Genomic DNA, 15906 nt, shown 5'->3' with positions numbered 1-15906 from the left:
ATAGGCTCCTTGTATAATTTCAGAGGAAGTATGAAATCATTCCAATCTAGTGTAATAGTCAGATTCTATAAAAATGTTCATTTTTATAACCATTGTGTATTAAGAATAAATCTTTTTTATTTAATAAAGCATATTTTATAAACATGATGTTCGATTTATAATAAATTTATTAATTTTAAAATATCTACTATAAAATATAACTTAATGTAAGTTTTATAATTATTTTATCCCACAGTTAAATATATGTAATGTTAATTCTATATTTTATATTATAGAGTTGAATCAACTACATTTTAATTCGATTGTATTCAAATTTAAACTGAATATTCCTGAACGAAATTTACAGTTTTTTGGTGATTTCTACTCCACAAACAATCTCTTAATATATCGATTACTTTGTTACATACATGGTTTGATTTTTCAAGTAATCATTTGTTGTTTGTACTAAATCTTGTTTTCTAAATGAAAGATATATTAATTATTCGATTATGGTTATTATGTTGCAAATAACAACCTTTTTTTTATTAGTGATACTAAATCATTTTTAACTTAAATTTTTCTTTTAATGTTATGAGATTTTGAGTCTTGTTTTTCATATGATAATTACCTTTTTCATCTTTATATAATTTTAGACTTAGATTTGTAACACGATGGATTCAACAAACAACAAATTTTGTTAGGATAAATTATATTATGACTTTGCTTTTATGTTGAGAAGTGAACTCTCAACCTTACAGAATCAGATTGTAAGATGAAGTTTACACTCACTTATATACTATAAATTGATCTTATCTTTAGTTAACGCGAAAATTCCTAAAATTTCTGATAAGTTAGTCTTACATGATACATGTACATAAATTGATTTTCTTCCAATCTCAAATTGATCTACTGGTTTAACACCTTATTCCTCAATAAAATCATATAAGTCTTCTCAAAATAACAAATCTTTCACATGAGATTTTCATATTAAAAGATTGTAGAATCCAATCTAATCATACTTCCAACATTATTGTTACCTGCCATCTTCAGAGCACGTACCAGAGCTTCTAACCCAAGTTTTGATATTATAATCGTTAAGAAGATAACAAAAATAATAAGCGAAAACAAAACATAGATCAATTTTTCCTATTATAAATAATATGAAAATAATGGGATGAACAAAACAAAAAAGAGAAAAACCAACCAACAACAAAACTTTTTAATATGGAAAAAACTCAATATGAATAAACCACACCTAGCGACTAATATTATCATTTTTTATTTATAGCAGTGACTATTTAGTAACTAATAATTTTTTATTTGTGAATTGGTATTTAAATTAGTTACATTACGATGATTAATAATTTTTTGTCACTAAAATTATTTGTTAATAAAATTTTTTTGTAAAGTTAAGTAATCACTAGTCTAATAAATTGATCACCTAATTTACTTTTTTTCTTTTCTTTACAAAAATAATATTAAAAAATAAAAAAATTGTTATTAAAATAAATTATTTAGTTATTTTAAAATAAAAAAAGTTTTTTAATTATTAGTTTTATTAAATAAATAAATACATTATTTTTATTTATCAAAGAATAAAATTGTTTAATTAAAGATAACGTGTCTTCTTTATAATATAATATAATTTCACCATTCTTTTTAAGATTCAAAGTTTTTTTTTTATAAATGATCATTTAATTATAGATATTAATTAAGGTAATAAATTATTTTTAAGGTCCAACACTTTAATTATATATATATATATATATATATATATATATATATATATATATGAGTTTATAGAAAATAATAATAATCATCTGATGACTTAATGTTAAAGTCTCTGGAAATCTTTTAACTAATATATAACTATTGTCATATATAAGAATGACATGTATATATATAACAAAGTATCAATTAGTAAATTTACTTGTTCAATTTTTTGTTTTATGCCTCGAAGTTAATGTCATTATTTTTAATTAGGATTATATCGTTTTTTTTGTTGTTGTTCTTTAAATTAGTTTCCACGTTAAGTACTCAATTAGTATACTCGGTTTTTAACATGAATCGAAAAATAAAATTTAAATCCGTATAAGGTTAATTTTTATCTTTAAAATCTGTGGCAATTTAGTCACAAAACATTGAATAGGAATTATGGTGTTTTTATTCCAGCTTTCAAATTATGGTTTTTGTCTACCTTGTAAAATTAAGACATGTACGTTGAAAAATATCGAAACTTTGTGTTCCTAGTGGTAACACCTTATATATTTTCTATTGTTTGAAGTTTTACCGCGACTAAAGATAAGATCAATTTAGAGTATATAAATGAATACAAATCTCACCTTACAAATTAATTTTGTGAGGTTGAGTTAGACTTAAAGTCTAATTCTTAATATGGTATGAAAGTTATTGTTAAAACCTATTCTAGTGAGAGTTGATGTTTGTTGGACATATTGTTTCATATGTTATTAGACTACCCATTAATGTCTATAATCACACGTTCGAACTGCACATACCTCGACCTGATGGGAGGTGTGTTGGAAGTCCCACATCGAATAAAGATAAGGCCAAGTTAGAGTATATAAGGAAGTGCAAACCGAGTCCAAATTCTCTACTGACTTTTTGGATATTATCTTCGGTTGAATATTAAAAATACTCTATATTGGTACTTTAAATATCTTTTTAATATATTTTAAAATGTCAAAATTAGTGATAATTAGTGTATTTTGAAAACACAGTAAAGAAACAACACAAAAAACCCAACAGAAAATCCAAAACCTCATCCTTATCTTGTAAATCGATTTTGTGACGTTGAGTTTCATTAAAGTTATTTTTTAATGTCAGTAAAGAATAAACAAATCGGGTGTAGTTAAAAAATACAAGTAATATTCCATAAATATTAATAGAATTATTAATTGTTATACTTATAGAGGAAGTGATAAAAGACAATGTAATACTAATTGTTACCTATCACTAATGACTACTGAGAAAGACAAAACTATGGTATTTTTCATTTATATTCCACGTATGTAGAGATGGCAAATAAACCCGTGCCCGTGGGTATCACCCGAACCCGTTCCCGTTTTGACGGGGAATCCCCGCTTTGACTGGGTATGGGTATGGGTATGGGTAATACCCGAAATTTTCAACTGGGGATGGGGATGGGGATGGGGATATATATATACCCGCCCAAATACCCGTCCCCGCTTAAATTACTAAACTATTTATAATTTATTAAATAATCTAAAAAATATATATAAATAAATAATATATTTACACATAAAATATAATATAATATAATATAATATAATATAGTATATATACATATAAATAAAATATACTTTTATATATATATATATATTTACACATATACATGTAATATAATATATACGTATAAAACAAATTAATCATTTAACTAGTGAGATCTTTTATAAACAAATTTATAACATTACAAATTTATAAAAATTTAAAAGAAATATATATATATATATATATATATATATATATAAGCATAAAATATCTACGCATATACATATAATATATATACATAATAATATAATATATATTATTATATTTATATTATTATATAATATAATATAATATATACTTAAAATAAATATATATCTATAAATATATATATATATATATATATATATATATATATATATATATATATATATATATATATATATAAACATAAGATATCCACACATATAATATATATACATAATAATAATAATAATAATATAATATATAATATAATATAATATATATAAATAATTATATATATATATATATATATATATAAACATAAGATATCCACACATATAATATATATATATATATATACATAGTAATATAATATATAATATAATATAATATAATATAATATATATATATATATATATATATATATATATATATATATATATATATATATATAACATATTTCTCATTCTCTTTGTTTTTTGTTATACACTTTGTTTACTCTCTCAATTGTCTGGTTTGTTTTTCAAGATTTAATTTTGAAGGTAATTTTTCTTCTTCTTATTACATAATTTTTACTCTCTGTACATGGTTATGTTCAAATAGGTGTTCCTCAATTTCATTCTATGAAATAATTTTTAGGTTACACATTTGATTATCTTTATTTATTTATTTATTTTCATGAAAATGTTTGACTCTTATTTTGTAGCTCTTCTTTTTGTTACTTTGGTTATACACTTTTTTACTCTCTTTTAATTGTTTGGCTTGTTCTTTAAGGTTTAAGCAGATCTTCAAGGTACTTTTCCTTTTATCATAATCTTAATTATACATTTTTTTTTTCCGTTATGTTATGTTCAAATGGATATTCTCAAATTTGGGTCACACATTTAATTATCTTTACTCCTTTATGATAATTTTATTTATTATTTATTTTTTGTTTCATGATAATACTATAGAGGCTTTGATGTGTACAAGAAGTTGGATATGGAACTCAAACCATCTAGGTAAGTTACTCAAATTTATTAATATTTTTTGTTAGTATTTTTTGTGAATTCTCATCTAATATTCTACATTTGGTGTTTGTAGGTGTTAAAAAATTAAAAAGAAAAGATGTTCTCATGAGTGAAAATGAATCTGATGAAGAAGGTACATTATATTCTAGTAATTAAAATTTTCAATTTCAATTATTATATCATATCTAATTTTTCATTTTTTTCTATGTGTAGGTGGATCGAATGCAAATGAAACCACTGATCATTTGTAAAATTAATAAATATTTTGGTTATTATAAAATTTTAGTAATGTGTAATTTTTTAGCTTTTATATAATTATTTGAATTTTATTTAGTTGTTATTTGATACTTTAATTTGAGATTTATACTATGATAATATTTTTCTTAATATTTGACATCATGAAAATCAAAAAGAGTATGTTATTTTAATATTGAATATTTTGATAGTATCATGATTCCGTTGGTGTGATTTTTAAATTTTTTTATAAAAAATATTTAATTGATATATGGAACAATAAAAAAATGGGTATGGGTATAAGAAAATACCCATTACCCGGTGGGGATGGGGATGAGTCAAAAGTTGTATACCCGTTGGGTTTGGGGATGGGGATGAATTTTTATTATGGGAATGGGGATGGGATCATGATACCCGTACCCGCCCCGCCCCGTTGCCATCCCTACACGCATGGTAAGCCTTGTAAACAATATATCTTCCACGTATTGACTTACCAATTTTTGTCCAAGACAACTCAGATGGCACAGATAAAAGAAAACATCTCAGATGAACCCTTGCAATTTGATTATGAGGATCTCTAATAAATGTCCGTAGCAAACTTTCCCAAAATTCAATCTAGTTGCACCTAATTTTCTTTTATACATAAACATGTATAGCAAACGGAATTAAATATTTATGAATAATCCGATAATAAAATTGAGTAATAAGTAACATAAATATCTGTAGATGATTTGATATCAATTTTAATCTAATTTTACAAAAATTCCATTTGTAAGATAATTTTTTTAGTTATATAGTATAATTTGTCTTTATCTACAATGGATATACAATAAAGATTTCTTATCTTATCTTACATGGAAATGATAATTAATACACTGTAAGCAAATTATAACATGATAGAGAGAAACATTATTATTAATTTTGTAGATATGTTGCGTCCATTATGTATATAGAAGAAAGAAAATGTTTCTCACCTCATGTTTTTTTCTTCATTTTCCTTTCTACTAAGCAAGATTACTTTCAATTAACTTATGTATTTTTTTTTTCTTTTGTGAAATATAAATATTTTATGAGATGTGGGGGTAGAATGTTTTTTTGAGGTACATGGTTGTAAATGCTAACATTGAAAAGGTTGATGTAATCTTTTTTTACTTACTATAATATATATATATATATATATATATATATATATATATATATATATATATATATATATATATATATATATATATATATATATATATATATATATATATATATATATATATATATATATATATATATATATATGAATGCATTACGCTTAAAACACTTAAGTAAATAAATTAAACCGCTTATCGTAAAGTCATACTGAGCAAGTGTAATAATGTATTGTTAAATACAAATGCAGGAAGTATGTAATTGGCATTAAATATTATTATTAAGTGCATTAAGTAAATGTAATAAATAATTAATTTTGATAATATTATTCCATATAGCATCAATGAAACATAACATGTTTATTAAACTTAATAAAGACGATATATGTTTGATAAATATATTAACATTAAAATATAAAATATTAATTAAGATATAAATCATTTTTTAAATTAAAGTAATCATTTTATTTTTAGTTGTGTAACTCAACAAAGATAATAAATGTAATTTATAATTAGTGTTTATTATTAATTTTTAAGATATTAAGGATAATGTTTTTCATATTAATTTTATTGAATAATAATTAGTTTTTTCCTAATAAAGTATTCCTTAAAGAAGATAATTAAGCATAACTTTTATTTGATCTTAAGTTATCCTTTAATTTATATTCTTATTTACAACTTGAAGGATCAAAAACATATTTAACCCTATATATTTAATTGAATTTTAATTTTGTTTAAGTAAATTATGGTGTATGGAAATGATTATTGAGAATGATGAAGATTTGTATGAATATGTAGTTATACATTTGGAATGATATGTGAATTATGGTTTGAATTGAGTACTAAGGACACCTAACATAAATCCCTTTGTTGCAATAACAGTTTAAGTCATATAACTAATATATTAAGTGACGAGAAGCTAAGGGGGAAGTTCATGTACACCATGACATATGTAGATGTGCATTTTCGAGTGTATTGAACTTACCATGATCCTTTCTCTTAGATTTGCTTATAAATCTAAGTTTTGGGTATTGAATCACATGTTAGCCTCTCTCGAAAACATCAATTGATATTTTGTTTATTAAATATCTTTGATGAATAAATTCATGTGTGATCTATGTGTTTATTATATGTTAGATTTTCTTAATGAAAACAAATTGGTGTGACTTGGTAATTAAGGTAAAAATTTGTTTCAATAATTTATCCTTATATACATTGTCATACATTGTTATGATGTGACCTGTGATGATTGTACCATATACACGATCAAATATAGTATAGATGCAAGAATAATATTTGGATGAGAATAATTTTTTTTAATTTGACTTATCTTTTATAAATATTTGTAATTATGTATATTTTGTATAAGGTTAAATTATATTTTATATTGCTATAGGTTTTATATCTGTCCTTTAATAAGTTGTAAGTTGTAGGGTGTTATAATTTGGATTTTAGTTAGAATATCTAAATCAATTTGAAGTCCATTTTATGTTTCTACTTAAAATCTTAATAAATTAATATTCATTTAAATCCAAATGAATTTAAATTTTTAATTAAAATTCAAACAAACACTAAATGAGTAGATTGAAACTAGGGAGTGAAGGGTATAGGCAAAAATGAAAAATACGAAGTATCTTATAAAATAAATAAACTCAAAGTAAAAAATAATCCAAAAGCTACAGTTACTTTTTCTAAATATATATGTCAAACTAAATCATTTGTAAATATTAAATAAATAATTAAATAAATAAAGATTAGTTTTGTAATATACACTAAATAAATAAATTAATAAACACTAATAAATGTTGATATTGATATTGATAAGTAATTCATTAATAATTAAAAAGTTGAAAAAGTAATATTGAAAAGGTTAATATTAACATTTATTATTAAATTAATACTTATCATTTATTATTATTAAACAATAAAAATACAATTTTCAAGTTTTAAATAATAAATTATATTTTTATAAATAACTTTTATCTTATTTCTTACCTTCTCACATGAATTTTAAAATATGTTCAAATAAGGTGAAAGTTATTTAAGAGAAGCATACGCTATCTTAATAAAGTTGGACCGATCTCATGCCAAGTTTAATCAACCTAATCTAGATTATCATAAATCAAATTGAACCTAACTTCAGTCAAACTTAATTAAATAAATTGAACTCAAGTCACAATAAGTTGTGTAGCAAAACAAAATTATTTCTCTTTAGAAAATAAAATAAAATCATTTTCCGTACAAAATTTCATTAAATGTTAAAATAGTATCAAAAGGTGAAGTTATGAATTTGCAAAAGATTTTTTTTTTTAAATTGTACTTCTAAATAGAACTTCTCCATTTAAAGATTTCTTTTTTACTTGTTTATTAAATTTAAAATGAAATCGAGTCGTTTTTCTATGAAAAAAAAAATATTAATAATAATTTGTTAAGATGATATGAAATCTTCATACTATTAAATTCAAGTATGAGGTGGTATATACGGTGATACAATAAAGAGCAATAAGTTTCAACTTGACCAATTATGAAAATATTTTAAAAAGTTGATTTTGGGAAAGTAAACATACTTCTTAAAAGTTCATTTCCATTTTAATTAAAATATATTGAATCTATCGTAGTAGGAATCTTTTTATTACAATGTTGAATGCTCATGAAGATGTTGAACATGAGAGATACAATGAACTTAATTTTGGCACGAGAAAATCTAAAACCTTACATGATTTAGGTTCTAAATTTAAATCTTATTAAATAAAATATTAAATTACTCTTTTAGTCCTTGAATTTGTCTAGTAGTGTCAAATTGGTCCTCCAAATTTTTTATTGTATCAATTTGGTCATTGTTTTTGTAAAAATATTCAATCTGATTCTTGTCGTTAATTTTTACCAAACAGTGTTAAAGTCAATGTCACATGTCAATCTATGGTTTTTTTGAATTTTTAAATTTTTAAATTTTTAAATTTTTGAATTTTTAAATTCTTAAATGTTTAATTTTTTTTATACGTGTCACTTCACAGCAGTTGTGCCACATGTCAAAATGATTCACTTTGGTCTCTTTATTTGTTTTTAGTTTCAATTTAGTCCTAATTTTTGTAAAAATGAAACAATATTGTCTCTCCTTCAATTGACAGTCAATTCATTTTTTGTATAAATCTTATGATGATATTCTTACTAAAATTGACATATTTATTAAATATTTGTAGAAATATTTTTAAACAAACTTTTTTTAGTTTTATTATTAAACAATTAAACCCAAAACTTAATTTCAACAATTAACAATTTTGTCATCATATAGAAAGACATCAAGTATACCATATTATACAAACTTAGTGAAGATTAAAAATTAAATAACTTTCACACATAAGTTTAAGAACTAAATTTCAAGTTCAAAACAAAACCAAAGTTTAATGTTTTGTATAAAATTTAAAGTTACTTTAAAATATTTCTAGAAATATTTAATAAAAACGTTAATTTTAATAAGAATATCACCACAAAATTTATAAAAAGTAAATTGAGTGTCAATTTAAGGAGGGACAATATTGTTTCATTTTTACAAAAATTGGGACTAAATTGAAACTAAAAACAAATATAGGGACCAAATTGAATCATTTTGACACGTGACACAACCATGAAGTGACACGTGTAAAACATAAAAAAATTAAAAAAAAAACAGAAATTGACACGTGGTGTTGACTTTAACACCGTATAGTCAAACTAACGGTAAAGACTAAATTGAATCATTTTTAGAAAATGAGGACCAAATTAAGACAACAAAAAAAAACTTGAGGACCAAACTCACATTACTTGACAAATAGAAAGATCAAAAGAGTAATTTAACCTAAAAAGGGTATTTGTACTTATCAAATGTAAACTTTTCTATCCTATCTATGTAGAAGTCTCACGTTGATAAGAACAATTTACATTATATAAGTGGGTATAAATCTCACCTTACAAGTCGGTGTTGTGGGGTTGAGATATGTTTAAAGTCCACTTATATATATATATATATATATATATATATATATATATATATATATATATATATATATATATATAAGAGTAATGAATTAGATAGAGTTGTCTAAATGAGTTATAACACGGGAGCCAACACGGCCCACCACAGGTTCGGGCCAGATTGGGTTAAAAAAAATTTGGAAATTTTCAGAAATTTGGACTCAACCCATGAAGAACCCGATTCATTCGGGTTGAACTCGTGGTTAGCCGGGTTGGCTCACCAACCCACCCATAAATTTTAAATATTAAATTATATTAAAAATATAAAAATCCTAAATCTTTCTCTCTCTCTCTCTCTAATTCTCTTTCTAGATTTGTGTAACTGATCCATGTTTGATGTAAAATGAATGATCCAACTTTATACAGATATTTAGAACAAATACAACATACAAATGTTGTGTATAAAATAAAAGATCAAAAAGTAAAATGATACACTAAAGTCAAAATTATCAACTTAATGTCACTTTGATTTAACTTTTAGTACTATTTCGTTCGGTTGAAGGTAGCTTTTGTAAACCTATGATCTTATAATATGCCTTAACTTTATTTAGATTTTAATTAAATTATAATTTAATTTTTGTAGTATTGAAGAAAAAAATTATTTTTTAATTAAGTGAATAAACCTGTTTAACTCACCAACCCGTAGTAGGCTGAACCAAGTTCAAATTTTGTAGTCTCAATAATGAGTTAAGTTGGGTTGACTCACTAAATGACCAATTCGTGGTAGACCTGACCATATTCGACACACTAACTCATTTTACAAATCTAAAATTAGAGACTAGAATATATCAAAATTTAAAACAAAGACAAAGATTAATTTTACGTCTAAGTTGAAAAACTATGACCATATTTCATCCTTGATAAAAGTATTATTAAAATTTTGAAACAATTGTATAATATATATACAAAAATACATAGGAAATTAAGAAACAAGGTGTTTCTCAACCAAAACCTCAGATCGAGATCCATTGGTCATCACCCAATTCTAATACCAGCTTTTAATCAGAACTTGTTCTTCGACCAGAAAAGATGTTACCTTCAGAAAAAAACAAAACAAAAAAAGATTTTTTTTATAGAAGATTCAATTATTATGCAATAGAAAGAAAATCATGAAATGAATGGATATAAGAAAACATCCGATGGTGCAAATTAGTATTTCAAAAATTCTAATATAATCTAATTAAAACAAATTCTATTCAAAATTCTAATTAATTTAATTCAAAAAAATTCTACGTAAAAAAAGTATGTACAAGAATTAATCTATATTAAATAATTAATTAAATATTTGGAGAAATGTCAAATTATATTTAATATAATAATTTGTCAACTATACATTTATTAATTAATTGCCTGAAGACAGTTACATAAACTAAATAAATAAATAAAAATCACATACACGCTTTGAAAAGTAAGTTGTTCAACCTTCAATTATTAAAAAATACAACAGGTAAGCAGTTAAATTGATCACTTAGAAAATAATTAATTAAATGTAAGCAAAAGTTTTGAATAAAGAAAGAATAAACAATGAAGTAAATCATAATAAACATGATGAACTAATTTCAACCTAAATATTTATAAGAAAAAGGAAGGTTTTTCCATAAATTAAAATTGGTTTATACAGCTGTTAAAACAAAATTTAGAATAAGTATGTGAATAATATATATATATATATATATATATATATATATATATATATATATATATATATATATATATATATATATACCAATTTATTTAAAGAGATTTACTTTTTCTTATTATTTTTATTTTATAATACAATCAATTCAAATAAGTATGTGAATAATATATATATATATATATATATATATATATATATATATATATATATATATATATATATATATATACCAATTTATTTAATATGCTTTTATATATGAGTTAAAGGTATATATACAAATGTTCCATTTTTATATTTTTTTCAAGCGGTCCACATTCTCAACAATTTTGGAAAAATCAAATCTAAATCCCTCAGTGGGATACAATTTTTACCTCTACAAACCTACTCAATATTTCGAATTTTTTGTTTATCAATCTAACTTTTAAAACTAAAAGTTTTTTGACTTCGTTACAAAATTTGTAAATGTTAGTTTCTAAAACTGTATATCACCTTTTCCCCCAATAGTAATGATTGTTTTCAAAAAAACAAATAATTACTATTTAATAAATAATAATACAATTATTAATTGTTATTCATTAAATTTTATACTTATGCAGGAATAAATTTAATACAAAATTAATTATTACCTGTTAATAATTAGAAAGTAAGTATAGTTAAGAACATATCTCAAGAGATAAAAGAATAAAGATAAAATTAATTTGATATCAAACATGAAAAGTTATATTTTTCATTTATCATTCACATATGACAAGTCATTTAAAGTATATTTTTATTGTAAAACCCTTTCTAACAGTTCAACGCTGATGAAATCTATTTATTATTTTTAGAGAAAAGAATTACACATAAAAAAACAAAACCAAGTCAGATATGGACATGGTGGTGATAAGAACTTTTCATAACAACATTTGGTAAAGAAAAATAAAGTAAATAAATACTTTTATATAAATTAAAATTAATTCATGTATATATTCATTTATATTTTTAAAATTTAATGTTATCTTTTTTGATATAATTTATATTTATTAAAAATCGTCCAATCAATTTTAGTATTTACTTACTTCCTAATTTCTTTTATATAAACAACATAACATGAATCGTGAGAAAGACACAGAAAGTAACATTTTTAGAACCTAAATCTTGTTTCTTTTCTGATCACAGTGATGACTAGAGCCAAGATCGAACTTGCTTACATAACAGATCCTGCAAAGAGGAAAGCAACTTTCAAGAAAAGAAAAAATGGTTCAAATATTTTCTCTTTAAGTAATTTTAACTATGCTTCTTGCACCTTCTCTCAGTGTTCTTATATGGTTCTTGGCATGTTTGTGAACAGGTTTGATGAAAAAGATCAGTGAAATCACTGTTCTTTGTGGGATTGATGCATGTGCTGTAGTGTATAGTCCTGATTTGCCTAACAAGGCAGAGGTTTGGCCATCAGAATCAGAAGCCAGAAGTGTGATTTCCAAGTTCAACGGTGTGTCTGAGGCTGAGAAAAGAAAGAAAATGTTCTGCCAAGAAAGCTTCATAAGACAGAGAATTGACAAAAGCAAAGAGCAACTGAAGAAACTGAAGAATGAAAATAGGAAGAGGGAGATTGACCTTCTCATGTGTGAATACCTCACTCATGGTGCCAACAACATTAACAGTAACAACATGAGTTATCTCAAGGACTTTTCATTCTTCACTGATCAAAACCTGGATGAAATTAGAAACAAAATCACTGGGCGCCAACCCCAAGAGGTGATACCACAAACCATGCCTCAGGGAGACCAAGCACAGGTTCATGTGCCAAAGACCAATTTTTCCAGAAAAAAGAAACTAAATTAGTCTCTGGATATAACATTGGAAGATGTTAATGATCATAGTGGTTGCCTTAACTAATGTATCCCTTGTGTTCTTGTTGTCGAAGTTTATAAGGTTTCTCTTGATTCAGTTGTTCTATGTTTGGTTTGGTTTGGTTGCTATGTTTTTTACATTTTTAAACTGTGTCTGTGCTTAGACACAATTATAATGATACAATTGAAAAATTGAAAAATGAAACATTGTTTGATGACATAGTTTAAGGTTTCGATTTGACTATCTTTCAATTATTCCACACACATCTCAGTTGCATGCATATGATACTTTGAAAGAAATAGCATTTTTTTTGTTCTAGAGACAGTGACTATTGTTTAATTTGGTTTCAGTTTCAAATCTCTATTCCATACCCATCTAGGGTTCACAAAACTTGCTCAAACTTGCTCAAGATCTAAACTTTGCAATTGGGAAATTCGGAAATTTTGAGATTGTTTGTTTCATTGTGAATCTTTCTCATAAGCTAGTGTTTCCATTTTCTGCAAAAATTGAAAGAAACACTTTGCAAGACAAGAAAACTGAGAATACCCCACTTACAATTCATTTTTCAATTGGCATTAAGGGTATTTATCTTGTTTGGAAGTATATTTTGTTATAATTTTTGTTTTTATACTCAGATGATGGTAAAATACTATTTTATTGATAATGAAAAAAAGTCGTAGTAATTTTCTTTTATATGAGTTGCGGTAACTTAATTACATCCTTATTAATATATTAATATATGTGTTTTTCTGATAAAAAAAAAATCCAACATCCAATTCAAAATCAGAAACAATTCCAATTTCAAAATCAACAAAAAATTATGAATATATTAAAAATAACTACACCCACTGGAATTTTGTATTGTACTAAATAAAATAAAGTAATCATCTATTTTACAGATGAAAAAATTACTGGTGATAAAAGATTTAGCTGAAACTAGAAAGAATTTATTGAAAATAGAAGGGTTTGAAAGTTATCACTCTAACTTTCAAAACTAAGATGTACTTTTGAAAAAGTTTAAACTTTAGTTTCTAAAGCGGCATACTACTCTTTTTTTTTCTTTTTTTTTCCTGTAGAACAATGATTGTTTTTCAAAAAAAAATTACTATTACTCTTTAATACATATTAATACAATTATTAATTGCTATTCATTCAATTTAGTACTTATGCACGAACAAACTCAATGCAAATTTAATTATTAGCTGTCATTTATGAGAAAGTAACTATAGTTAAAGGCCATATGTCAATATAAGAAAGAAAAAAGATAATATCAACTTCAAAATTATATTTTTCATTGATCTTTCTCATATGACAAGTCACTTCAAACAATATTTTATCGTAAAACCACTCTTACAATTCGATGCTGATAAATTTATTTACCACTTTATTTTCGCAAAAAAGTAGATATAAAAAACAAAACAACTTAGAAGTTGATGGGAACTTTTCATAAGAAAATTTTGGTATAGAAAATAAAACAAAATAAATACATTTTGTATTTCTAAATTAAAATTAGTTCATGTATATACATTTATATTTTTAAAATTTTTGAAACAATTAATTAATTTTTTTCTTTATATATTTTATTTCTAAAAAGGTTGTCCAAACAATTCTAATATTTAATTAGATCCTAATTTCTTTTATATAAAGAACACAACATCAATCACGAGAAAAACACATCATATTCACATTTCCGGAACCACAATTTTGCACTCTCTTTTGTCTTTTCTGGTAATGGTCATGACTAGATCGAACTTGTTTAGACCTTGGACCAAGATTTTTTATTTATTTTTTTCCTTTTTCCTCTTTAAAATCTGCAATTAGGAAATTGGAATTTTTCATTGTGAATTTTTTAATATCATGTTAGATATCAGAAAATATAAGGTAATGGTTATGATATTATATTATATATGTTAAGGTATGAGAAGAAAAAATATACACAAAAAGGTATTTGGTGAAAAACAATTAAAATATAACTTTTATATTGATTTATTAAAAACTTGTCTAATATATAAAGTATACTATTTCATAATATAAGAAAAAAAATTTAATATATCATCATGATACATAATTTGATAATAATAAAAAAATAAAATATATAATATCTTCGACAGAATTAATTTATTTAGAAGATGTTTAAAGTCAATTTAAAAATAATGTGTGTAATTCAACTCCAACTGCACATTTACTAAAAAGCTTAGATAAAATCTAAAACTGTAAAAACATTGGCAGCAAAAGAAAATTCATAAACTAATAAAACAAAAAAAAAATGCATAAATCTAAAACTATAAAAACATTGCACCAAAAGAAATATCATTAATAAAAACATAAAAATACACAAATCTATAAGTACAGAAAATTAGTGAAAGAAAGATAAAAAATTAATACAAACCTAATTAAAAATACATGATTTTTTTTTATCAACAAAGAATTAAATTAAATTAAAGAGAGCACTTAAGGGGTGCTCTAACTCTTATACAAACAATCATGAACAAAATGATGCTCTTACATACATTCCAACAAAACAAAATTTTTAGCCTGAACCCAACTCACATGTATCATCTTTGTGACTCTC

General features: G+C 23.5%; 1 protein-coding gene across 1 annotated transcript; it reads left to right on the top strand.

Moving 5' to 3' along the window:
* The first annotated feature begins 12636 nt into the window (after positions 1 to 12636).
* On the top strand, positions 12637 to 13445 carry LOC114186945 (agamous-like MADS-box protein AGL80). Its single transcript, XM_028075028.2, has 2 exons — positions 12637 to 12740; positions 12832 to 13445. The coding sequence occupies exons 1-2, from the start codon at positions 12662 to 12664 to the stop codon at positions 13323 to 13325; spliced, it is 573 nt and encodes a 190-aa protein (XP_027930829.2). The 5' UTR covers positions 12637 to 12661; the 3' UTR covers positions 13326 to 13445.
* The last annotated feature ends 2461 nt before the right edge of the window (positions 13446 to 15906 follow it).

This window comes from Vigna unguiculata, chromosome 6 (assembly GCF_037176805.1).
Source record: "Vigna unguiculata cultivar grain cowpea cultivar isolate G323 ecotype 2 chromosome 6, ASM3717680v1, whole genome shotgun sequence".
Classification (NCBI taxonomy): Eukaryota; Viridiplantae; Streptophyta; class Magnoliopsida; order Fabales; family Fabaceae; genus Vigna; species Vigna unguiculata.
This window is presented reverse-complemented; position numbering and strand designations above follow the sequence as displayed.